This window comes from Lissotriton helveticus, chromosome 2_1 (assembly GCF_964261635.1).
Source record: "Lissotriton helveticus chromosome 2_1, aLisHel1.1, whole genome shotgun sequence".
NCBI lineage: Eukaryota > Metazoa > Chordata > Amphibia > Caudata > Salamandridae > Lissotriton > Lissotriton helveticus.
In genome coordinates, this window is record NC_136059.1 from 453,121,578 (window position 1) to 453,149,173 (window position 27,596).

Sequence of the window (27,596 nt, forward strand, 5' to 3'; positions counted from 1 at the left end):
TTGCAGCAACCAGGCAGGGTCCCGCACCCAAAACTGAAAACGCTTTGCCTTTATGCGTAGAGATAGAGCTGCAACTGTTGACAGCTTTCAACCGTCTGCCTAAAGTCTGCAGTGTTGGCCTGATACCCTGGCGTTCTTCCACTAAGACGTTATACGCCTTCCATTGGAGCAAGTTTCTACATAGTGTGCAGAAAAGCATGTTAGCCCTCGATCGGCACCCCTTTCCGTGGTTATCTTGTTTATTCTTTCCTAGCCCCAGCAAGGCTCTACTCTAGGCATTTTAAAAGGTTATCTTTCTACTATTTCTGCGGTTGCCAGATCAGCCATCCCTTTTCAAATTCCTTATTGTACATATGTTTCGAAAAGGGTCTCCAACACGTGTCCCCACCAGCGCCTTTTATTATGACTCAGTGGTACCTAAATCTAGTTCTTACAATTCTGATGTGCCCTCCCATTTGAGCCTCTCCACAAGTGCCTGCTCAGGCTCCTCACAATCAAAACAGCGATAACTTCTGCACTGAGCTACTGACGATCTCTGCCCATCCTCCATACCTTTTTTTAGTACTTTCTACCCTAACAAACTCGTTTTTCGAGCTTGGGCATCTATCCTCTTGAAAGTGTTTACTCGCTTATATGTTTGCCAATCGCTCACTCTATCTACCTTTCATGCTCTGCTTCATCCTTCTAAAGACGAGGAGAGACTCCATTAACTGGACTAAAAAAGAACGTTATTGTTCTACCCTTATTGCACTTGTGAGTTCCGGGTGGATTATCAACCTTTTGTAGGTTATGTCGTGGCAATGAAAGTGAAGGTGATGCAGTAGAAGACCATCTTGCGATGGATAGATCTCTGCACCAAAATCTACTACTTACTGGCCAAAAAGCAACCCCCAGAGGGTTTGCATGCTTATTCTAGCAGAGCCAAAGCTGCAACCACTGTGTTAGCTCACAGAGTTCCTTTCCTGGATGTCTGTCAGGCAGCAATATGGGCTTCTTTACACACGTTTATGAAGCATTACTGTCTAGACAGTGAGATAGTCATTTTGCCCGTTCAGTCCTACAAGGCTTCTTAGTGTAATTCATATAGCAGCCCCGCCTTCTTGGAGGTATTGCTTGGGTATCTATTCTAAGGTAGGTAATCTGCAGCTAGAAGTTTGTATCAGATGAACAAGTACTTACATTCTGTAATGCCTTATAGGGAGACTAGCTAGCCGCAGATTCCTTACCGACACACCTATCCTCCCCACTTCGACCGGGTTATACAGTTAAAGATTTATCCCTAGAAGGGCCATAGATGTACACACCAGTGGTCAGTGTTGCTCGTGACTCTGCGCTCCTGGTGTGGAAAGTCTGAAAAGCAACGTACATCTGCGCGCTGGGGTGGCACCTATGTTGGCACCATTCACGTCACTTCCGGTGCGAACAACGCTGACAAGCAGCACCACCTACCGACCCACAGGGGTACTGCTTACCAAATGTTTCCGGATTCTGTCTGAGGCATGGGAAATATTCTAGTGTAAGGAATCCACAGTTATATTGTCCCTACCAGATAAGACATTATTGAATATAAGTACTTTGTGTATATATATATATATATATATATATATATATATATATATATATATATATATATATATATATATATATATATATATTTTCACTCCAACACCATCGAAATTACCGATGAAAAAACGGGACACCCAGGGCTGCAATCATCCAGAAGTTTATTTGGCAGATGAAGAAAGTACAGCGACGCGTTTCGCCATTACGGCTTTGTCACGCTCGTCTAGTGGCATTCAACATCGTTATTTAAACACCACCCCAGTGCACATAGAAAAATATCCGTGAAATGGCGGCGGCCATTTTGTAACATGCACGAAACCACTCTGTTAATGTCACTTTCAAATTAAATCAACTGTAATGTATTGTTTCGTCAAATAGACTTCTACAAAAACATAAATTGATCATCCAGGAACATATATTCTATTTTACAGATTGTCAGCCATCAAAATTCATATTGTGCGCATATTGGTTTGTAGGCTGTCGTTTTACAGCTAATACTAAAATATAATGTTATAATAGCGGTATGCATGTCTAGATCCTGCTATTCTTCATTACGTATATTTCAAACCGGCATATGGCAATCTAGGTCCGCCCATACAAACGTCATAGTTTGTTTACTTTTTATCATACATATCGTTTAATCCCTCATGGAATATGACCGAAGAGCACATTATTCTCATGCCGATCTGCACACATATTCAACTTAAATGCCCCAGTGGGCCCGCTAAGTAAAAAGATAAGTAGCTTAAACCACACGCGTATCGTGTTGACATAACAGTTTTGTATTCCCAATATGTTGTAGTTATTTGTCATTATGCCGGACCAGAGTATTACTATTATATTCTCCCGAATATTCGATCATGCCCCAGTGGGCACCAAATTACAAAAAGTGCAATGTCCAGTCCACATCGTTAAGAAATCACCTACAAGTTCAATAAAGATGATTTGAAATCTCACTGTCAGAACAGTATTCAATGTTCAGCTTTGAATATATTGTTCCATTGGTTCAACGTGCATATTATTTGGATCAAATCCATGTAGGTCCGCCCCCACGTGAAGTGTCAATTCCTAGAAAAAAAGTACATGATATTAAAAACAAAGAAGCTGCGGATAGTTGTTAGCACTTATTCGTACAGGTGGATTGCTAATTCTTCGGTCACATTCAATCCTATTGGAATTAAACATTCAAAATCCACAATATATTTGGACTCAAGTTTTCTGAGTGATAATTCCTGGTTACCCCCCCTTGGTCCCAGTTCAACACTGTCTATGACAACCAATTGCAACAACTGTTCATTTTGCATATGCATTTCAGAAAAGTGTCTGGCCACCGGGTAAAGTTTGTTATTGTTGTGAATGGCTCGTAGGTGCTCCAGTACTCTTTTTTTTGCTGTGTGTTTGGTACTGCCCACATACCATTTGTTACATGGACAGATCAAAATGTATATGCTGTAGGTGGTATTACATGTTAAATGTTTGCGAATGGTAAATATCCTTTTGCTATTTGGTACACTCAGTGTTTTGACATCTTTGCTGAATTTGCAGGCCTTGCATTTTCTGCAACATCTGAAACCCTCGTCCATATTCCTAGGAGCAGTTTTGGAAATCACATTGTTGTGGCTGAGTTCATCTCTAAGAGTTTTACCTTTTCTAAAAGTGATTTGTGGGTTATCGGAGAGATATTTCTTCAAATGATCATCCGTTTGTAGGACATGCCAATGTTTTTGGAGAATCTTACGCACATTGTACGCTTGTCCCGAATACGTGGTAATAAATCTGACTTTGTCTGTTTCTTCTATCTTGTTCTGTGGGATCAATAACTCTTCTCTTTTCTTTGTAGCTACTCTGTCACGAGCGGCATTGATTGTTTTTAAGCTATAACCCCTACTACGAAATCTTTCACACATGATGTTCTCTTCTTCCTGATATGTGTCTTTGTCACTGCAATTGCGTTTGGCACGCAGTAGTTCCCCATAGGGTATACTGTTGATTAAACTGCGTGGATGACAGCTAGTTGCGTTCAGGATGCTATTGCCTGCTGTCTTTTTTCGGTATAGTTTCGTATTCAGTAAGTTGTTCTTCACTACCACCTGCACATCCAAAAATTCCACTTCTGTGGTACTATAGTTGCCAGTAAGTATAAGGTTCAGAGAGTTTAAATTCAGTTTAGTAATGAAAGATTGAAGTGAGACAGTGTCCCCACGCCAAATAAAAAAGATGTTGTCTATGTATCTCAGCCACAGGGCCACTTGATCGAATTCTGCCATTTCCCTGACGACCTGCTCCTCCCACCAGCCCATGAAATGATTCGCATAGCTGGGAGCGAAGCAGGTCCCCATGGCCGTGCCCTGTGACTGATGATACAAGACTTCATCAAAATAAAAGAAATTGTTGGCAAGACAGAACTCTATCATCTCCACCAACATCAATGAGTGTTGGAAAAAAGATGCAGATCTGGTTCTGAAAAAGTGTCTTACAGCATCCAATCCATGTTGGTGTACAATGCTGGTATATAAGCTGCTAACATCAAGTGTAGCAAGCATATAATCTTCCTCCCAATAGATGTCATTAATAACTGTGAGGAAGTGGGTTGTGTCCTTGATATATGAGGGGAGAGACATCACATATGGCCTCAAAAAATAGTCAATGTATTTCGAAGTGCATTCTAACAGTGAGCCTATCGAGGACACAATGGGGCGACCAGGGGGATTGTTAGGGTCTTTGTGCAGCTTTGGAAGTAGATAAAGTACTGGTGTTCTCGGGTGTGCACAATAGAGGTATTGATACTCCTCTTGTTCAATTAGACCTTTATCTTTCCAATCAAAGAGTAATTCCCTATACTTAGTGATGGAACTCAATAACTCCTCCTTGTTGCTCTTGCGATAACATTTCTCATCGCCTAATTGGCGATAACCTTCCTCCAGATATTTCATTTTATCCAATATGACCACGTTGCCTCCCTTGTCACTTTCTCTGATGACAATGGTGTTATCTTTTTTCAACTGGTCAAGGGACACAATTTGGTCAGCAGTTAAATTTTTCTTGGATTGTGCAATTTTTTGATATCTCATTTTAGTTAGATCTTTTCCAACTCCTCTTTCAAAGACATCGATTGCATCACATTGTACATTTGGTAAGAAGATCGATTTCGGTTTGAAATGGGATCCTGGATTAATTCCCAGATCTGTTCCCAATACATCCAGATCTGTAATGTTGGTGGGATCAGAGCTTAATACATTAATAAATGAAGCATCATTCACGTCAAGATTGCAAATAGTTGTAGAGGTACTCACAGTTTTTTGCGTCTTTGGTTTGGTCGCATACCATTTCTTGATTTTCAATTTCCGTGAAAACAAGAATAAATCAATCCTCGTCTCAGCAAAGTTCATGTTGTTAGAGGGACAAAAAGATAATCCTAAAGCCAGTGTTTTCTCTTCTTCTTTACTCACTGGCCTTTGTGAGAGGTTGACGACTGTCATATTCATTTTTGGTTCTTTGCGCTCCTCGTCATCATTCCCATGGAAGCTTTGTTGCCGTTTGCGCCACCTCTTTTTGGCTTGTTTGTTCCGCCGGTTCCGCCTCTGTGCCCGCGACCTCGACCTCTCGCTGGACTTCCGGCCTGGTACGTATCGTTTCGTGTCTTGCTGATCATCTGAAACTGGAGTAAAAAATTGGGGTTTTTTGAGGGACCCTCAATTGCTTCCTGAATAGTTTCCACCGTCGAGGCATCCGAAATATTCCCATCTGAGATATCACTCTCTGTTGTATCTTGGTTGGTTCTGGTATGACTTGCTGTTGTTATTGCTGCTCCTGTTTTCTTGTCAAACAGATGGTCATATTTTTTATGGAAGGTTAGTGTTCTGCCCGCCTGGTAATCTCTATAGTCTCTTATGAACTTCCTCTGTTTTTTGGCGGTAATTTCCTCTTCCAGTTTTTCCATTCTGACGTTTAATTTCTTCAGAAATTCCTCCAGCGCCTCCTTGGTCATAAGTTGACTGATTTCTCCTGTTAGTTTTTCTATCTCTGCCAATATTTTTGCTCTGTCCTTAAAGGCATATTTAACCAGGATTCGCATCATTATGCTGGAGCACGCTGCAGAATTATCAGACCATTCCTGGAGCATCTCCAAATCTGGGTCTTCATATGTGGGAACTGTAAATACACGAAGTCCCCTCGGGACTCTCTTGACGTCAATGTAGCGTTGTAACGACTCTGCTTCCCACCATTTGCCTAATTCCTTTTTATATAATTTCTCCAATGTCATCAATTTGGCTTGTAGGCTTGTGTCTCTCCCACTGGTAGTGGGTACCGTGATTTCACAAACAATGCTGTCAGGATCTGTTGCTAACAGCTTGTCCGCAGCTTTCTTACGACGAGCATCTAATTCACGCGCCATGTTGTTGAAGTAAAATGAACTTCTGTGCAGCTCTGTGCGCACAGTGTAATCCTTACACAAATATTTGTAAACAAACAGTGCGCTCCCCGCCTCTGGATTATGCGCAGTAAATCTTTCAATCAATGAGGGTTACCGTCAGTATTCCGTGACCATATATATATATACCATATATATATATATACACACACATACTACACATGTATAGACTCTGTGTGTGTGTATATATATATATATATATATATATATCTATATATATATAGATATATATATATATACACACACACACACACACACACACACACACACATACACACAGAGAGATAACACATGTATATACATTGCAATTTCCTTATTACAGTGGTTGTATTTAGTCTACTGTAAAAAAGAAATGATGTAGCTGTTCAACTCTCGTAAGTTATTACAGTTGAGTTCTGACATCACAATACCTCTTACCAGAGCTAGCAGCCAAGATGTAGTGCAACTGACCGAGCATTTATACTGGAACTAGCTTTTCCTCCTTGTGATCTGTTTTTCTAAAAAGAAAGTGTAAGTAGAAAGGAGATTCTTGCTGCAACATGTTTATTTTGTCCTTACTCTGTCCTTACAGGAAAGATCTCAGCATGTTTCTATACACCCTGAACCAAAGCAGTTTTAGCCTGACTTAAATTAAACTAATTCTGTTATCTTTTTGCAAGAATTACTGACTCCTTGTTGATCTGGTTAATGTTACAGTTCAGATTCTGCTTTTATACTTCGTTTGCAAAGAGTATGTGTATGTCACCAGGGATTTATGCAGTTTATAGGATGGGTGATAGAATAATCATGTGTTATAAGGAATGAAATGCATTCTGCTGTACATTTGAAGAATACTACAAGGTACCTTCGATTTACCATGACTTTATAAATGCACTCAGCCTTCATTCTTTTTCCTCTACATGGTCACTGAATTAATCGGTGACTTGCAATGTTTTTCTAATGTGTGTCGGGATAGTTTAGCTGGTGTGTGTGTCTCTCTCTTTCCTGTCCTTCCACCACCTCCCTCTCGCCTCCTGCAACCTACCCCTTTCCCCATCTCTTTCTGCCCCCTGCCTCCTACTCCCTTTTTGGTGTGCTATGTGTTTACTGCGCAAGTCCCAGACTGACTTCAATAAAATATTTTTCCTTCAAAGACCGGAAAACTGGGAACAATAAAAGGTGTGTGTAGAGACGAGCTTTGGTCACATAGATTTAAAAACTGGCCAAGAGTGGTACATTTCTGGATGCATCAAAGGCTTTTCTCTATCACTTCCCTTGGGTAAAATTACACTCTGAATGGGAATTATGCTATATTTAGAATATTTTGCTTCAGCTAGCCTAACCGGACACACAGCACAGTGCTCAAATGAAGATTTCACAGTAGCCTCTTTTGCTACAGAAAACTGATAGCATACTTTTATCAAACTATACTTGCTCTGGGTTTGAAAGTCCTTGGAGCATTGTCCGTATGATGGTCTGCTTCTGTTTTTTTATCGCTCTGGCACCCCTGTTCAGTGAGACCCATGTCCAGTATCTCTTGGACAGTGCTTTATGTGATTATTGCATATAGTTCGTCAACTAAGTAGTTGCCTTTGTTTGCTCATTGCGGACCTCCCAACAAGGCACTCCTTTAAAGGTTGGGTGACTACCAGCGCCGTGGCCAGTTGATAGTGACAACTGATTATAGTGGTGGGGTGCTGTTTTTTTAATTTTTACCCTCCACTCTCACAGGTGAATCTGTAGTATATTATGAATTGGTCTACTCTTTACATGCATGGTATGTGCTAGTGGATGTGACTGTTGGGGGTCACTCCTTTGTATATGTAGCCACTAACCTTGTAGGGTGCTTTACAAAGTTAACGGCAGCCCACATTACAAGTCCAGTGCAGAGACAAAACAATCTGTTTCAAAAACTTAACCAGTTCCTTCTAATCGAGGTGGGACCAGGCCGGAGAATTCGACAAACTGCGTCATGAGAACTAGGCCGGGGACATACCAACCATAAAGACTGAAGTTCACTATGCCTTCCCTTTATGCTGTGCCTTTTGCTGAGAGTTTTTAAGTGTGTATCTGTAATACAAAAAATGGTGGTAGTAGTGTTTCAGCTAAATTCTTTCCCTGAGCTTACGTCCACTAAAGAGTGCGTTGTGATTTGTTCCCCCAAAAGGTTTGGTGCAAACTCCGAATTTGATTTGATGTTTGCAAAAGCTGACTATTCAAAAGGATGGATCTAAATGGGCTCACCAGCATATCATTGTTCACCTCTTTACTCAATGAACTGTGCACACCAGTGTAGCGGAAGGCGAAAACGGACAGAATCTAGTGGTCTCCCTATAATAGATAAGGGGCATCCTCTGTTGCACGGCAACTGGTGCAAAAAGAAGAAATGGGGTAGACTTCAGTTTGAAGGGAACTTGCCTGTTCACCCAAGGGCTAAGGTCATTACAAACATCGACTGTGAGAAGATTAGTGAGACTGAAGCTGCAGACACCGGGGAGCTGTAAAGTGCTGCTCAGCTGACAAGTCACTTTCTTGCATGCAGTTTTTGAAGCAAGTTGGATTTTGGGTTATTTTATTAAAGGTGGCTCAAATACCTCACAGAAATAAATGTACAATCATTTTGATACTGTTATCGTTTCAGTGAAATTGTAACTTCAAGCTTCTTTGAAGAGTGTATCTGATAGAGACCTCGAGCTGTAGATTCCTTACTTTTGAATATTCCTCAACCATCAGACTGAGTCTGGAAAGTTTCAAGCAGTACCCACGCCGCCGGTATGTGGCGTCCTATGGTGTCCTATGGTTCCTTGGCATCATACGTGTCAAATGTAACATGCATGCTGCCTATATAGGCAGCACACCAGCGCGCGTATGTTGGTTCTTTTCTTTCCATGCCAGTCGGCGCTGATCCGGAGAGAGCTACTGCCCCTTACCCCGGTCTTTTTTATGACTTAATCTTTTCTCTACTTTTTGTTGAGGCCTTTTTTTGCCTGCTAAGAAGCCCACAGGCTTCAAACCATGTAGCTCCTGTCACAGGTAGATCTCTGTGACCGACCCACATCATGTTTGTCTCTGGAAATTGGAGTGAGACTGCAACTCCAAGACCTGTGAGGATTTGATATGCAGTGAGCACCAAGGCTCTTAAAAAACAATCCCTTAAGCTCCTCGCTGTCGGATGACCCTGCAATGCTCTCAAACCCGGTTGCGGAGAAGGTCCCTGGAACACACGATATGCCGCTCCCGACAGTCATATTCTCGATCCTGGTCGTCGGGTAAGTGACCCAAAAAAAGTCTAAGAAGTTGAAGTACTCTTAGACTTACTTCTCTGTGCCGGTCCAAGTCTTCGGACCTGATACAGGAGAATCGGTACTGTAGGCCTTGCTCTGCGGTGAAGCGGCTGCGTGGGAGGGCTCCACACCTACCAGAATTTCCTGAGCCGGATCGACCCCTTTCCAACTCGAGGAGTTTTATTAGGCTATGCACCTAGTATTTGGCCCCTTTGGAGTGCCTTAGGCCCCATTAGTACGGGGGACCCCTACTGGTTCTCCGCCAGAGGTTCACCCTCTGGGCCCCTTGGATCCAGTGCTACATCTGGAGTGGCGCCGCCCACGAGACCATGAACTTCCCAGACACCCGCTCCAGTGCTATTGCACGTGACGTTGCTGATGTCCCGCGGCTGTTCAGGCCCCATCGTTATACCAGACTCAGATTTGTGTGCTCATTCTACCAGAGCCATGGTTGCGGCCACTGTGTTAGCTCGCCGAGTCCCTGCCTTGGACATCTTTCAAGCAGCAACTTGTGCGTCCTTTCACGCTTTCACTAAGCACTACTGCCTAGATGGTGAGGTCCGTCATGACAGGCATTTTGCCCATTTTTCCTGCATGGCTTTTTGGTCTAATATGTTCACAGACTCCCCTCCGGGGTGCTATTGCTTGTGCTATTCTAAGGTAAGAAATCTGTGGCTAGAAGTCTCTATCAGATGACAAGCTGTTTGCTTTGGTAATGCTTTATCTATTAGGAACTGTATCTAGCTGCATATTCCTTACTGACCCTCCCATTCTCCCCGTTCTGCAAACTAATTCAATAGGGTCTCCCTTCTAACGGCCTTAGTAATGTACACCAGTCTGTCAGCATTCTTTGTAGCTTTGTACTTCTGACGTGAAAAGTCCCTAAAAGCAACGTACGTCAGCACGCTGGGGTGACACCTACATAGGCACCGCACACGTCACATCTGGTGCTGATGTTGAGCCAGACCACACCATCTACTGGTGTGGAGGGGTACTGCTCAGAAGTGGCCCGATCCAGTCTGATGCTTTGGTAATATTCTAAGGTAAGAAATCTGCGGCTAGATCAAGCCCCTACCAGATAAAGCATTACAGAAGGTCAGTAGCTTGTTCATCTAATTTTGTATTGAACGTCGCTAAGATTATCGAATTTTCCAATTCGAAAATATAAGTGATTTTGGGGTATTCTCTTTAAGTAGACAAGTGCACTTTTAATGCACTTTTTAAGGTAACTAGCATTTTAATATTTTTTGTTCTTTTTAGGGTTCTGCCGATCCATTGAACAGTGCTTTTCACTTAACTTACAACATGGTACTCAACTTGTTGCGTGTAGAGGAAATTAATCCTGAATACATGCTGGAGAAGTCTTTCTACCAGTTTCAACATTACAGAGCCATTCCTGCTGTAGTGGAGAGTAAGTACTCTGCACTTTTTAGTTTCACCTTCTGTTTTTGCAAATGGTTTTTTTCACTTCTAAACACTGCATAAAGTATGTTTGGCTTTTTTTCTATAAGCAATCTCCATTCTATTGAAGCTTTATAAGCAGTTTGTCATTTGTAAGTGTTCCCATTTCGAAGAGTTTGTGTCTTGAATTGCTTATTGTATTTTTAGTCTGATTTATTTGGTCATTTCTATTGTGTGATGGTCATAATCTGCATCCATACATTTATGGATAAGAGGAACGAAGCAACATACTACATTTTAAATGGAAATGATTTTTTTCTTCAACCTATTTACTAAATGGGAGAAGCCGGTCATCAAGTCTAAATTGTTTCGACTTCTTATTCCACAAGTGTCTTGCCTGAGCAGCAGTAGGATGTCTGCCACCTCTGGCTCGCTCTGTTTATAGGTAAAATCATAAAGTTCCTACACTTAAGTTGAGCTGTCTCCTTGGCAATAGATTTGTGTCTGCTTGTTAGTACTTGGGGCCAAACCACGCAGTTACTTATGTAGCACTTGAGGACCTTATGTATTACTGTGGCTTGCACTGATAACTACTGCGTGCATTCCCAAGCAGGTGTGGCTTGAGATATCCTAGCAACATTTTAATTGCCTAGACCGCACAGTAATGGAGGTAGTCCCTCTTAAGACAGATAGACAATATTTATGCTAACTTGAAATTTTATCTCGAAATCTGACCCTATTCTGTCCCTTTCAAAGCGGGCACTCTCTTTAGAGTAGTTTCAGGTAAAAGCTTTCGTCTCGCTACAAATATTGGCACTCAGGTGTTGTAATAGACCCTTCCCCCAGTATTTTTACTTAATATTGTGGTACTACATCAATGTAACCTCCTTTGAATACCTGATGAATGCATAGCTCTTCTCTATTTAATTAGAAATTCAGTGTTAGCTTCATTAACGCTAAACCATTCTCTGATCTTTTTGAAATGTCTCCTCTACTAATCTCAGATATTTATCAAGCTCCTTTGAGACATATAATACTATCTGTGTAGCATCAGTGTAAACATAAAAACTCCATTTATTGGGATTAACAGTTCACTAAGTGATTAAATATGTGCAACATCAATGAGTCTTGAGATACTCGTGCAGCATATGTGTAGGTGGGATTAGGAGTTATTCCTCATCCCCCATTGTTTACTGTTAATACATGAATTATTCTTCAACACAGTGTTCTGTGTCATCTTTTCCTTTCGTTTAATAGTTTTAGTTATTATTATTGCTGTATTATCTGTCTTGATTACAGCGCACATGACACAGCTTAAGACCAGAATGGTAGTGATCTTATGGAGGTCGATTTTGGCTCGGAGCCTCAACAAGTATAGCTTGATTACATCAGCCATTTTCCTTTCAGTGTTTCAAGGCAATATCATAGAACCATAAAGCTATCCAATATGCCTATAACCCCTAAACGATGCATAGGAATTTATCCTGCATAGTCCACAGTGTAGTAGGTTTTGCACTCAGTGGTGCAGTTTCCAGTGCAGTTCAGCTAATGAAGCCACTAATCCTAATGAACAATGGCACTGCATGCATGTATCAAACGTATGTAATAAAACTAATGTCATGTGCCCCATGTGGTACCATATAAATACGTTAAGTTATATACATTTGTACAGCGCTCTATACCGTTAGTAAGGTTCCGTAATACAGTTCTGGAATTTCTAATGATTTGTTAACAATTATTGTTTTGTTGTGTTTGTTTCGTAGAGATTAGTTGAATGTCAAGTCAGTTAATAGCTCTTGTTGGCTAATTGGAAAGTTATAGAAACACTGATCTCCTCTTCCCATTCTGATCTGTTCCTGAGGCTTGAGCCGGGAACCTCGCACACACTTTCCGACATTGTGTATACTTTTAGACTCGCGCTGCTATCGCGCTGACACCTAGGATTTTTAAACTTGTACAGGGTGATTTACTACCACTGTCTAATTTTTAATTTTGGGGTCTGTGCGTTTCACTTAATATTTGTTTAGTTGTGTCACTTAGCGTGTTGAAGCTTTCCCACTACCATTACCTTGCTCCTCGATGGTTTCTGGGCGCGGATTGTAGCGCCACCGCCATCTTGGGGGTAGGAGTTTCTGCATGCTAGTGGTTGGAGTCAGATGAGCATAAAAACCCTGATCTCCTCTTCCCATTCAGATCTGTTCCTGAGGCTTGAGCCGGGAACCTCGCACACACTTTCCGACATTGTGTATACTTTTAGACGCTCGCTGCTATCGCGCTGACACCTAGGATTTTTAAACTTGTACAGGGTGATTTACTACCACTGTCTAATTTTTAATTTTGGGGTCTGTGCGTTTCACTTAATATTTGTTTAGTTGTGTCACTTAGCGTGTTGAAGCTTTCCCACTACCATTACCTTGCTCCTCGATGGTTTCTGGGCATGGATTGTAGCGCGACCGCAATCTTGGGGGTAGGAGTTTCTGCATGCTACTGGTTGGAGTCAGGTGATCTACCTCCTCCTATTTCTGTAACATGGCCCAGAGGACGTGCAGCGGACGCACCTGGGACGCGCCGAAGGTGCGCCTAAGGTAAGCCCTTCTGCGCCCGTCCGCGTCCCGGAGGCGCCTGGCCCTGCAGAAGACCTGGTTCACTTAGGTCGTACTGCAGAGAGGGTGATTAACTACGACCGCGCCACTCTATTCAGGCTTAGGGACATTACTAGCCGTGCGTGTGTCAAACATCTATGTGACCCGCTACTGTTAGTCATATTTGTGAGGTTTGTGGATGGTCGTCTACCACTACGTCTCCTATACAAGATACCTCCGGCGCAATTAATACTGCTGGGGGGACCTCTGCGAAGGCCTGTGTACACCCATGCATGCTTCTAAACACTCGGTCATTTGGCAAGCATGCCCTTGACCTCTTCAATTTACTCTTGGAACAAAAGCCGTCATGTCTCTTTCTTACGGAGACCTGGCTATGGGACTCCTCCAGTCCTGACATCTCCACTGCCCTACCCCCTAATTTTTACATTGTGAGGAAGGACCGAGAGCTAGGAAGGGGAGGAGGAGTGGCCATAGTGGTGGATAAGCGTTATACCTGCTCAGCTCTTGAAATTGACAACATCCCTGGGGCTGAATCACTTGGTTTCTGCTTATCCTTTTCCCCGCATCACTCTTGTGTCGGCTTATTGGTCTATCGACCACCTGGCCATCTTGGCCCTTTTTGTGACAAACTCCATCAGGCCTTGTCCCCACTTGCAATGAAATATAAGCATCTCTTACTTCTTGGAGATTTTAACATCCATATGGACGAACCTGAGTCAGCTGACTCTGTTAAATTAAGTGATGTTACCAGCACGTTTGATCTCCTTCCTTATTTTTCTGCAGCAACCCATAATAAAGGTCATTTGTTAGATCAAGTCTTCTCTTCTATGCCTATTCAATCTTATCCACCACTTCCCGTGGTCTGGTCAGACCATTGCTTGCTGAACTTTGACATCCTGGGTCTTTCTAAACCCTCTAGTACTGAGAATGGCCCTCAATCTATGGTTTTTCGTCCTTTCCATCGTGTTACCACCGATATACTGGAGCAGTCCCTTTGACGAATTAGCACCCATTCCTGTCAGACCTAAAACAGTCCAACGTGCTTCAGCCCCTTGGTTTACCGTCGAACTTCACGAGATTAGGAAAAGCTGCAAGAAAGCTGAACGAATGTGGCGAAAAAACTACGAAGCCCCCCTGAAAATGAGGTTAAAAAATCTTACTAAGACCTATCATAAAGCCATCATAACGGCGAAGAAGTCTTTCTTTGCCAAAAAAATTGACTCAGCCTGTAACATCAGCAAGGAAATTTTTTAAATCGTCAGGGAATTCACTTCTACCCCTGCTTCAAGCCCTAAATTTTCTCCCTCAGAATCTTGGGTCAATCAGCTGGCCAGCTTTTTCTTCAACAAAATTCTTAACATCCAGGCGTCCTTCCCGCCCATCGCCCCTACCATAGACCTAGATATCCTACCATCTGCAATGAATATCTCTCAAGATATTTATACTCTTTCACAGTTTCCACCCCTGTCCTTTCAGGCCTAGCTTGATCTGTTACAAAAACTGAAATCCGGTTCCCCTTCTGATCCATGCCCTGCTAAAATCCTCTCCAAAATGGCTCATGCTCTCAATCCTCTGATTAACCCTCTTCTTAATGCCTCCTTCACCTCTGGCGAGGTTCCGAAAGCCTGGAAAAAGGCTCATGTCATCCCTCTCATAAAAAAATCCAATTTAGATCTCTTAGAGCACTCCAATTACAGGCCGATATCTTTGCTTCCTGCTCTTGCCAAACTTGCAGAAAAACATGTGCACTCCATCTTGTCTAATTTCTTAGAAGCTCATGACATTCTGCACCAGACACAGTCAGGATTTCGCTCCAACCTTAGTACAGAAATTGCACTGTTGGAGGTAACCAAGTCTATAAAGGAAGTGACAGATCGCGGTGGGAAGGCAATGCTGGTATTACTCGATCTCTCGGCCTTTGACACCGTCCCTCACAACCGGCTCCTCTCAAGACTCCAGGAGATCGGAATTAGAGGGACGGTGTTCAATTGGCTCAAGTCCTTCCTCTCCGAGCGCCAACAAATGATCTGGTCACCACCTTTTTCAGCAACTGTTTCATCACTGGATGTGGGAGTGCCACAGGGATCAGTTTTAAGCCCTACCTTTATCTTTCCCCTTTGGCTGAACTAGTGGAGCCTTATGCCGCTCGTATTGTGTCCTATGCTGACGATACGCAGCTGCTTTTCACCTGCGATAAGTACTTCGATTTTGCAGGTGATTCCATCAAAAGCTGCCTGGAGGCGGTCTTTTCCTGGTTTCAGCAGAACCAGCTCAAATGTAATTCAGACAAGTCTGAAATTATATTTTTTGGCTGTTCTCCTGATACTCAATGGAAATCTTGGTGGCCGGCAGATATGCATCCTCCTTCGTCACCTACTGCGGTCGCCAAAAATCTGGGTGTCAAAATTGACAATGGTCTTACCTTTAAACCCCAGATCCTTACTTTAGTCGGCCAATGTTTTGGTCTACTACGCACTCTTAGGAAATTCCTTCCTCTATTGTCACACTGTCATAGGAGAATTACTGTGCAAGCAATGATTGGCTCCAGGCTCGATTACGCCAATGTACTCTATTTAGGACTCCCAGAGTACCTCTTGGCTCGCCTACAGACTGTACAGAATTCTGCCGCGAGTGCCATTTTTGGCCTGAGCCGCAGAACCCATACCTCGACCCTTCTTGATTCACTCCACTGGCTCCCGGTGAGGAAGCGTATCATCTTCAAGACTCTGACCATGACTTTCAAATCTCTGCATGGTACTGGTGCAGTCTATCTTAGGAAACATGTCCAGTTCTATCATCCTTCTAGATCTCTATGCTCGGCCACACAAGCCCAGGCTGTTGTCCCAGCAGTAAAGCGTGCACGTATCGGAGGCCGCTCTTACAGGGCTCGCGCTCCGCAGCTCTGGAACCAGCTCCCCCTTTCTCTGAGAAGAACAGACAATCTCCTGTCTTTCAGGAAAGGCCTTAAGACCTGGCTTTTTGGCCTTTAGTGTGCTATGATGTGTTCTGACTCCCTCTACAGATCTGTACAGCGCCGGGACACTCTGCCCGAGTAGCCGTGCGCTATATAAATCATCATCATAACATAACATAACATAACTGATGGCACATTCATCTGGAGAAAAGTATAGTAGTTTTAAGTTGGCAATTCCATATTTTCTGTGATTTTTCGAGTTGAACTAATAATCTATTCAATATTTTACATATTTCAGCTATAATATACATCAGTCTAACCTTGAGCACAAGCCTAGGTAACCTCATTTTTAGGTCTTGCCTGAGCCAGCGCATGCGATGCTCTGGAGAGACATTTAGTAGCTGCTTTAAAAGTGCTACCTTGCCAGCCACCAGCTTGCTATTACGTGCACAAGCGCGCCAGCGACGTGGACAGCACTTTTTCCCGACGCGCGCACCACTCACGCTTTTTTATTTTATTTCATTTTTGCACGCACACATCTCCTGGTTGCTGCCAATGCTTGTTCTTGAACAGATGTTAAACTGCAGGGACATTGTTTTGTAAGATGTTTTTTCACAGAATAATATCGCAAGTCCTAATGTGGCTTTCGAAAAGCTAGAGGAGGGCTATGTGTTATCCAGGTGTGGCTCCGTCCAGTGCTCTTTACCTGAACCTCATACAATCAGGGTAGGATAAGAGGCTCGGTGGATCCCTTCCCGGTCTCTTACTTTAAAGGATTCCCTCCAGTTCTGTACTTCAGTTGGATTGTCACAAACTGTCAATGCAGGCCTCGATTAGTAAAAGAGGGCGTCTTATGCAAGGGACAAAGCCAGGGAGATTCTCCTTGAACACCGGTGAGTACGCGACGTATTCTAATGAGCAGCCTGCTCATGGTGCATACATGTGCTCTGAGATCAGCTAAGACACCTCCCCTTTAATACTCTACTCCATGTTTCTCTGAACTATACAGATCGTCTCTGGGAAGTTTACCAAAACATTACTGGTTGGCACCAGTAAGGTTTTGCACTTTGGACATTGTGAAGTTGGCACCTGTTCTATTTCCTTCAGAAGGATAACATATTAGGTCTACGTTGCTTGCAATTAACAAGGCAGTCCTGTGCCAGTTTTTAGAAGTTTTGTTTATTACTGAACACTAAAGAGAGTTTTTTTTCTCTGCACCTTGGAGTCTAAATTTCTGCACACAGGTGAGTCTCTTTTTTAGAGGTGTTCACAAACTTAGTCTAGTGACCTCCAACCTGGATAGAGTTTCGTGCAAGTGACAATTGAAGTCTGTTGATGGGTGGAGCTGCAGTTTTTACCCAGCTTCTTGTTTGAGTAGTAGGAAAAATAATAATACATTTAAGTATTGCAAGTTTCCGCTCATGATGTTTTGCCAGTTTGTGTTGTGCAAATTAGTATCACGCTTCTTAAATCTATTAATTTAGGATCATGGTGCAAATAGTGTGCCTTTATAGTTTAACACCAGCTTTCTGGCATTCTTTTGCTTTACACTTTCAATTGTCTCTGCAGCCTTTGAAAGCAATTTGAATGTTTTGCAGTAAAAAGATCAACCTAACAAGGTTGATAATTGTATAGTTGGCAACATGTTGAAAGTAGCGTAAGCTTTGAAGACCAGCACCTCCCAAGGACTTCCCACGCAGGTAGGAATTGCTAGAAGTTCAAAAGTGAAGGCAGTTTCTATTTGTGTGCCAAATGGCCCGTTTGATGAACACAGGATCCTGTGTAGAGATACGTATAAGCAAATACAGACTCAGCTGGGCACCGATAATTGGGTATTTTAACAGCATTTATTTAAGCGTGCCATCTGCCATGATATGGTCTTGTAGCACTTCTGGGCTGTCGTTCCATACCTTTAATTGTACACCAGAGTCCGATTAGGCTTGTTGATGTGTTTGAGGTATTTTGTTATATTTGTTCCTCTTTCTTAGTCATTGAGGCCTCTTTTTCGGAGTTCGAGTTGTGAGTGAATTATTTTGTCGAGGAGTGGTGACCAAACGTCTCTAAAGATTTCTTACACATATCCAAGATGGGTAAAGTTGGATTGGTGAATGTTGATGTGCTCTACTTACTTTTGCTGCTGGTTTAACATGTTGGGGATATTAGATTGAGTGGTGTGATGTGTGTTTGAGCTGTTTGTGTGTAATGTCCTGCAAAATTTGTTCTTTGTGTTTTAAAATTCTGTTGGCGCTCTCAGGTTGCCTGTTAATGTGTTCTCTAGATTTAAAGTCATGAGAACAGCTTCTGTGTGTTTCTGTCCAGCATCATTGTTGGACTACAAATTCTTTTGGCAATTTCATATGTGGAATTAGAAAAGTTTGTACAAAGTGATATGTACAAGTATGGAACCTTGTAAATCAAAGCAAAATGATGCACAGCTATGCTGAACATGTAGTTTGTCTAATAAAGTAATTAGTATTTCATAGAATGCGTTGACCACATTTTCTCCAAATTAAGGAGAAATTTGCTCTTTCAATTAGGATGTATACTTTTGTGGTTAATACCCTGTTACATGTTACTTGTGAGTGTGGTATGATAGTCATTGGCCTTCAGCAAACATATCCACCTGAGCTTTAAATTAACCAAGTGGTTTGTTAATCCGCCCAAAAAAGTTAGCCTAGCCACGTTTGTTGCACTTGCCTTTAAACAAAATCTTTGTAGTAGATCAGACCCAAATGGGCAGTCCAGAATTTATATTTTTATGCTCTGTAGAGAAGGCCTGGTCACACAGGATAGTGCAGAATCTTGTACTTCTTACACTGCTAGTGCTTAATTTGTTCCTGTAAGGCACCGCTGGTACTTTTTTCAGGGGACTAGGACTCTTCGCCGGCAGCTGCTGTTTCTTGGTTTGCAGCTGCCTTGATTTTCAAGCTAGTAGGGGGTGGTTTTGCAGGTTAGTGTCTCTTTAATTTTTCATGCCAGGTAGTAACAAGCATTGTCATAGCCAATAGGTCTCGCCTTTGGGGCCCTATAAGTATTTAGTTATGCAACACAATATCCTTCCTGCAACAGCATCAAATGTTGCATGGCTAAACACTTACAAGGTCCCAAACGGGAGACCTAATGGCTATGCCAATGCTTTTTGTTAATGCTAGCTTACGTGTACCCCTCAAAGTCTAAACCTTCTCATTCTCATGCACCTTTCCTGTCAGCACATCAGATGCCAATGTTTAGTGATTCGAACTTCATCCAAATTCAAGATAAACTAGTTTCCTATGGTCCCTGCTTATGGTCGAAAAGGCTGAACCAGCTTGATCATGAAGTGTTCACTTCAGGCTGTCTCTTTGCTCAATATTATCCGAAAGAAGCAGTTAGTTATATATTCCCTACCTTAGAATTACCCCCAGGCGTCAGACTGGATCCATAAAGTTTTTCGTCAGCAGCACCCCTGCGCGTCGAAAGGTGGTGTCGGTCGACTCCGCTTCAGTCGTTGGCGTCGTGATCGCCGGAATGACATGGTGGAAGCTACATAGATACCGCCCTCGCGCTCTGATGTCAGGTCTTTATTTTTCCGCGCCAGCAAGCGTAGATCTGGAGATAGCAGTACCCCAGACACTTTTTGACTGACTTTTTTGTGACTTTTGTCAACTTCGTTTTTGAGTCTCAACCGACTCCTGGTGCACGAGGGATGCCCGGCTTCAAAGCATGCGGTTCCTGTACCCGACTGATGTCTGTGACGGATCCGCACCGCGTGTGCCTCTACTTCCTGGAGCGCGACCATGGCCCCGAAGTCTTTGCGGGAGCGGTCCCGAAAGCTCCTCGATGGCCGGCAGTCTGTTCTGCATCGCTGAATGACCCGGTTGTGTAGGACGCCAAGGAACCGATCGCGAAGCCATCACCACTCCTCTTCTAAGTCTTCCCACTTGGAGTCTGGTAAGTCGAAGCACAAGAAGTAGTAGAAGAAGCATTGTTGCTCTTCGAATTCCCCCTCGCCCGTCGGCTGATGCGATGAAGGGTGCGGGTGATGCCACTCCAGCGGCTCGACGTGCAGAGTCTTCAGGGTCGACTCCGGCCTGATCTGGAGTGACCCCTGCCCAGCTTTGTCAATTTTACGAAGAGATGCATGACATCTTTGTGCAGCCCGACTCCTCCGGCACGGCTTCCGGCCCTTCTTATTCGGCTGGGGGCCCTAGGCCTTCGACGCTGGCGTCTTCGGCCTCAGCACTGCTGGGCCCCCTTGGATCCAGGCCTGGATGTGGATCGGTGCTGGCTGACCTTGTTACACCTCCACCGGCGCCGATTCTACCTGCACCACGTCCACAGCCGACTGGACCCCCAGCCGGTGTCAACCCCATTTTCCGCCCCGATATGGACACTGAGCTGGACCGGCAGCAAGCTCTTCGGAGTCCCTGCTGCAGTTTAAGGAAGCCCTCAAGGACATCCTTTTGGAAACTTGGTCCAGGCCCAACACAGTGGACAGGATGATTGCCCGACGCCACCGCCAGGCCTCGGACGACCCCACTTTCTTCTCCCAACACCCCACCCGTGAGAGCTTGGTGGTCCAAGCCTCCACGTCTAAAGGCGCCTTCCCTTCCGCTTCATATGATATAAAATCCAAAAAGCTTGACCAACTTGGGAAGAAGAGGTTTCCTTCCTCCATCTTGGGACTGCGGTCAGTAAACACTGCATATCTGTTGGGCTGTTATGGTGGCGCAGGTGCTGCCTCAGTGCCCGGAGGAGGCCCTGGCCGTACTCTCCCGTGCAGTTGCCGAGGGGAGACCTGCAGCGCAGTTTACCATCCACTGTGGGCTGAATACCGCCGACACACTTGGCAGGATGATTTCCACGTCAGTAGCCCATTGACGCTACGCCTGGTTGCGTTCGACTGGGTTTTTCTAGGGATGTCCGATCCACCCTTATGGACATGCCCTTTGATGGCTGTCGCCTTTTCGGCGACAAGGCAGACAGCGCATTAGAGCACTTAAAGGACTGCCAGGTCCTTGGGCCTCTACACCACCCGCCCTGCGCAGTCTACCTTTTTCCCATTTCATGGCTACAGAAGGGGTGCCCTACTATACCACCCAGAGCCACAGGCCTGTGCAGGCTGTTCAGCCCCAGCGCAGCCGAGGACGTGGGAACCACCAGCGTGGTTCTGGGGGCCAGCGGGCGGGCCAGTCCACCACAGCCCCCTCTGCATCAGCCTCCAAACCCTCCTAGTCTGACCTTCCAGGGCCATCAAACGCCAGTGGGTGGCAGGACCTGCCAACACCGCCCCCACTGGTGCACCATAACATCGGCAGGTGGGTTTGCAGATAGTCCGAAGGGGCTACTCCCTCCCCTTCGAGACTACCCCTCCCTACATGCCACCTCAGTACCATTGCATGTCGGAGGATCACCTGGCCCTTCTCCAACAGGAAGTTTTGGCACTCTTGCCAAGGGTGCCAACGAGCGCATTCCTGTCCCAGAAGTAGGTTGTGGTTGCTATTCCCACTACTTTCTGGTGCCCAAGAAGGACAAAGGCCTGTGTCCTATCTTGGATCTCGGAAACGTCAACGACTTCCTCCGGAAGGAGAAGTTCTAGATGTTGACGCTCGCTCAGGTCTTGTCTGCCATCGACCCTGGAGACTAGATGGTAGCGTTGGACTTGCAGGACGCTTACTTTCACATCTCCGTCCTGCCGGCCCACCTGCGTTGCCTGCGGTTCACGGTAGGCAGTAAGCACTTTCTGTGTACCATGCTCCCCTTTGGCCTTACCAGCGCCCCTAAGGGTGTTCACGAAAGTGATGGCGGTGGTCGCAGCTCAAACGTGCACTTTCTACTTGTATTGCACCAAACGGTTCCGGGTGGACGACCAGCTCTTTGTTGGTTATGTGAGTGCTAAGAAAGGTCGGGCCGTGCACAAACGAACCATCTCCAGGTGGTTCATTCAAAGCCTGCTATTCTTTAGCTGAGAAGGAGCCTCCAGTGGGGCTGCGTGCCCATTCCACCACAGCGACTGCAGCTACTACTGCTTTGGGATGAGGAGTCCCCCCTAAATGACATCTGTCAGGCAGCTATGTGGGCAGGACTGCTGTCTTACGAGACACTACTCCCTGGACAACCAAGGAGAGAGACTGCTTCTTTGGCTGTTCTGTTCTCCAGGACTTTCTGGTGTGAACTTGGTTCGCAGACCTTCCTCCGGGGTTAGTATTGCTGGGGTATCTATTCTAAGGTAAGGAATCTTTAACTAACTGTTTCTTCTAGATGAACAAGTTCTCATCCAGGTGATACTCATCAATAGTCCTAATCTATGAATAATCCCCGCCCATGTGCGGGATCCCGGAGCATATAGAAAATACATATAAATATATATGTATATATATATGTGAAAACATATATTTGCAGCCTAAAACATTTCCTAACTGGCAAAATTGCCGCAGAATTACATAAATTAGCATACATACTGTAGTACTCTTCCAAACCCTAAGGAAGAAAGAGAGCAGAAAACATTTGTATACAACAATGCTTTATTGCCATAGGAAAAACCTGTAATTGCAGGCATTTGCCAGTAGGCTGCAGTAGAGTATAAAGCAAACAAAGAAAACTGACACCTTGCCTTTAAGGCATTAGAGTAGGGGTACCGTGCCTTTAAGACCTGAAGGCAACCCCCTGCTCCCATGATGCACCACAGGTGACAGTTGGGTCAGTTCTTTTTTCCGGCTCCTTCTGTGAGGATCCTGGAGCTTGAGCTCCCCAGTTTTCAACTGAAATTGTGTTTTTGAGAGAATTTTCTCTTATATTTCGACATTTTTTGAATAAATAAGGCTTCTGATTTATTTTTCTGTGGTAACCCACAAGAATTTCCTGTCAGAATGCCTGCTCTGTTCCGGAAATGTCCTTCTTGTGACAAAAAGATGGCTCTGACTGACCCACATTCTGTGTGTATTGCCTTCCATCTACACACATTCCTGATCAGTGCCATCACTGTAAAAAATGTAAAAGTCGGACTCTTCGCGACAGGGAGAAGATTCGACTTCATGCCATGCAGGAGATGGACAAAAGTCACCAGGTGGGTGCTTCCACAGTCCCTAGATCTTCTCCTACAAGCAAGCACGGCCAAAAACGGCGTCATTCCACTTCTCCTGTTCCCAGAAAGAGGAATGAAGGTCGAAGAACTCCGTCGCCGTCGAGGTCGCCGTCGAAAAGGCCCAGATCATCTTCACGATGTCGAAGATCTCCGCCGCAGTCAAGTAAGTCGGCGTCGAGGCGCCATACTTCGGGCTCGAAGTCCATGGCTGCTACTACATCTAAGTCTCCGTCGACGTTGAGGCTTCCGTCAACTTCGAGACACTCTCCGCCGCCCCGGAGGGGATCGGCGTCGAGAGCTAGGACGGCATCTAGGTCGCCGCTGACTAGCGGGCCGCCGTCGAGAGGGACTGCCAGATCCCATCCTTCGACGTCAAGGAGGTCGACGCTGAGGCGATGCCAGGAAAGGTCGCGGTCGACGCGACGTCGAGGAAGGTCATCGTCGACACGACGTCGAGAGTCGTCGTCGATCCGACGTCATGGAGCATCTCCATCTGATCGACGTCGAGGGAGATCGACGTCGAAGTCTCCGGATCGACGTCGAGGTTCTCATTAGAGTCCTGCTAGACGTGATCGATCGCCGTCGAGAGCATCAAGACACCGCTCGACGCCACTAGTCACCCAAACGTCTTCGACGTCGAGGCTTTCGCCGTCGAGGGATAAAGTGACGGTAGTGGGGGAGTCCCCTGGTTCTGAGACTTCAGGAGGCAAATCATCATCTCCTGGCTTGAACATCGTGCAGGTCTCTCCAGAATCTTCGCCCAGATCTGCGGGCAGGTCACGCAGCTTGGTGTCTCAACATCCTCAAGGGGCTGTATCTGGAGATCAGAGTAGTCCGGGCTCGGATTACTCCCGTACATATTCTCCGTCTAAGGCAAAAACTCCGGCCAGACCATCTAGATCTCCTCGGAGTCCCAGGATTTCACCCAGGCCAAGATCTCGAGCCAGATCACGTTCTCCAGTGCGGCCAAGAGCACCTGTCAGACCAAGATCTCCAATCCGGCCAAGACCGAGGTCTCCATCAAGACATCGCTCTAGGTCCAGGGACAGTCACAGCAGGAATCGTGACAGGTCCATTGAGAGGCGGCGTACAAGATCTTCCACAAGGTCGTCCTCGTCTAGGTCGTCTTACCGAGATTACTCTCCGACCTTCTCCTCTACGCCTCCTTTTCGAGTCTCTCCAATTGATGACCTCGCGACTTTCTCCGATGTTCTGGGCAGGGGAGCAAAAAAGCTGAATATTACGCTGCACACTCCAGTGGTTCCCACTTCTGTGATTTTTGATACCCTCCGTCATCGCACAGCGCCCAGGCCTCTACTGCCCCTGGTCCCCGGCCTCCTAGAACCGGCTATGGCTACTTTCCTCACACAGGCAGTGGTGGGATCTGTTCCATCTCGGATAGCCAAGAAGTACAAGGCCCCTGCAGAGGATCCCTTGTTCCTCAGATCGGATCCTCCTGCGGATTCCATTATTGTGGCGGCTGCCATGAAGTCCTATGCAGGCTCTACTTCTTCCTCAGTACCACCTGAAAAAGATAGTAAACTTATGGACTCGTTTGGTAGGAAGGTATGCAACACCTCTTCTTCCTTTATGAAGCTGGCTAGCGCCTCTGCCTTGCTTGGAAGGTACGACAGGTCCCTTTGGGACTCCCTGACTCGCTTTCGAGACAAGCTCCCCAAGGAAGATCGCCAAGATTTTCTGGAGACTATACAGGAGGGAGGCCTTGTAGCCAATCAAGTTATTAGCGCCGCAGTGGATGCCTCTAACCTTGCGGCCCATGGCTATTCAAGTGGTATTTGTTCCCGTTGTTCGGCCTGTCTCCGCCTGACAGGGCTCAAGCCAGACACCCAGAAGAAGATTTTGAATTTGCCCTTCAATGGGAAATCTCTGTTTGGTCCACACGCGGACGACGAAATGTCCAAAATGAAAGCAGAAATGGACACAGTCAAAGCTGTGGGATTAGAAAAGCGCAAGGAGTTCAAAAAACGCTTTCGCCAAGGAGACAGGAGGTCTTTCCAACAGAGGGTTCAAACCCCTAAGTGGCAATCCGAGTCTCAGCAGAAGTAGCAGTTCCAGCAGCGTCGTCCTGGCAGAGGAAGAGGTGGCAATAACAAACAGCAGCCTTCCTCAAAGCAACCTCCTAAGCCCTGAGCCATTGCTTCCTCCACGTCTGTTTGCCACTCCGGTGGGAGGGAGTGTTTCTCATCATCTGACAGAGTGGGAATCCATTACAAAAGACAGATGGGTGCTGAATATTGTGCAGCATGGTTACTTGCTGAGGTTCAAATCTCCTCCTCCGCAAGTCCTCCTCTAATCGCGACATCTTCCCCGTTACAAGAGTCAATTGCTGCAAGACGAAGTCTCCGTCCTTCTAGAGAAGATGGCCATAGAGGAGGTTCCCTCAATACACAAAAATCAAGGAGTGTACTCCCGCTATTTCTTGGTTCAAAAACGAGGAACTCTCAAAGAATACAGGCCCATTCTAGATCTTCGAAGGCTAAACAAATTCATACGAAAAGAAATGTTCCGTATCCTCGCCCTGCATCAGATCTTCCCACATCTTCATCAGGGAGACTGGATGTGTGCCATCGACTTGCAGGACGCCTACTTCCACATACCAGTGTCAGTCAAGCATCGGAAGTTTCTAAGGTTTCAGATCGGACGTCGTCACTACCAATATCGAGTGCTGCCGTTTGGCCTGAAATCTGCACCTCGGACATTCTCCAAGTGCATGGCGGTGGTGGCTGCTTTTCACCGCAAAAGAAAGATCTTCGTCTATCCATATCTAGACGATTGGCTGTTGAAGAGCTCCACCCCGTCGCTGCTTCAGAACCATCTGTCGTTCTGCCTCAAACTGATGGACTCGTTGGGTCTTCACGTCAATCTGAAAAAATCAGTTCTCAACCCCTCTCAGCGGATCCACTACCTGGGTGCTTCTCTGGACTCACTACAGGCAAGCGTGTGTCCTTCGGAGGAGAGGTTGTCATCTATGCTCCTGAAGGGTCGCCTTCTTCCGGACAATCAGGCCCCCACAGCCAGACAAGTGTCCTCTCTTCTGGGATCGATGGCTTCATGCATTTACATCGTGCCCAATGCTCGCCTTCACATGAGACCTCTACAACAAGCCCTCGAAGATCAGTGGTCTCAGAGATCGGATCAGTGGGAAGACCGGGTCTTGCTTCCTCAAGAAGCCAGGGACTCGATCAGATGGTGGTTGAAACGATCCAATCTCCTCCGAGGAGTGCCGTTCCATCGTCGTCCTCCATCTCAGTCAATTGTCACGGATGCCTCCCTTCAAGGCTGGGGTGCTCACATGGACCGACTCCAAGTTCAAGGCCTCTGGTCCGAGGTAGAGCAAGGCTACCATATCAACTTCCTGGAGCTTCGAGCTGTTCATCTGGCTCTCAAGTCTCTTTATCCTTCTCTGCGCACCAACCACCTCCAGGTTCAGACGGACAACACGACAACTATGTTCTATCTGAACAAACAGGGAGGCACGAGGTCAAGAGTCTTGTCCCTGGAAGCACAAGCCATCTGGCATTGGCTCCTAGCAAGAGGCCTGTCCATAGTGGCAGTTCATCTACCAGGAATTCAAAACGTCCAAGCAGACTGCCTCAGCAGAATCTTCGTAGAAGCGCACAATTGGGTGCTCAACGAGGAAGTGGCTCAAGAGGTTTTTCGGTGTTGGGGCGTACCGGACGTAAACCTGTTCGCAGACGCGGCCAATACAAAATGCCCCGTCTTCGCGTCCAGGTTCCCTCAACAGGGATCACTGGGGAACGGTCTTTTGATCAGCTGGTCGCAGACATTACTCTACGCCTTTCCTCCCCTGCCTCTGATCCCGGCGGTGATCCAGAAGTTCTACAGGACCAACACCAGAATGATCCTGATAGCACCAGAGTGGCCACGCCAGTGGTCGTACCCCGATCTTCTTCAGATGTCGGAGGTTCCTCACCGGCGCCTACCATGCCGTCCAGACTTGTTGACCAAAGACCAGGGGAAGGTGTTTCACCCCAACCTTCCTTCCCTTCGCTTGACGGCATGGCTCCTGAGGTCATCCAGTATGGACATTTAGACCTCCCAGCAGACTGCATGACTATTCTTAAAGAATCAAAACGACCCTCCACTAGGAAGTCCTACGCTTTCAAGTGGAAGAGGTTCTTCTTATGGTGTCATGAGCACTCTCTTGACCCGGTACATGGCCAAGAGCAGGTGATTCTTTCATATCTATTGCATTTAGCGAGATCAGGCCTGAAATGCCCCTCCATCAGGGTTCATTTAGCTGCAATCACAGCATATAGGAAGTCTCCTAATCAGACATCTTTCTTCCTTATGCCTGTAGTTAAAGATTTCCTAG

General features: G+C 45.5%; 1 protein-coding gene across 1 annotated transcript in view; it reads left to right on the forward strand.

Annotated features, from left to right (window-relative positions):
* The window catches only part of MTREX (Mtr4 exosome RNA helicase), an 865,138-nt gene that overhangs the window by 494,037 nt on the left and 343,505 nt on the right, over positions 1 to 27,596 (forward strand). Inside the window, exon 16 of the mRNA XM_078675087.1 lies at positions 10,519 to 10,669. Within this exon, the coding sequence (XP_078531213.1) occupies positions 10,519 to 10,669 (151 nt within the window). The remainder of the gene's footprint in view (positions 1 to 10,518; positions 10,670 to 27,596) is intronic.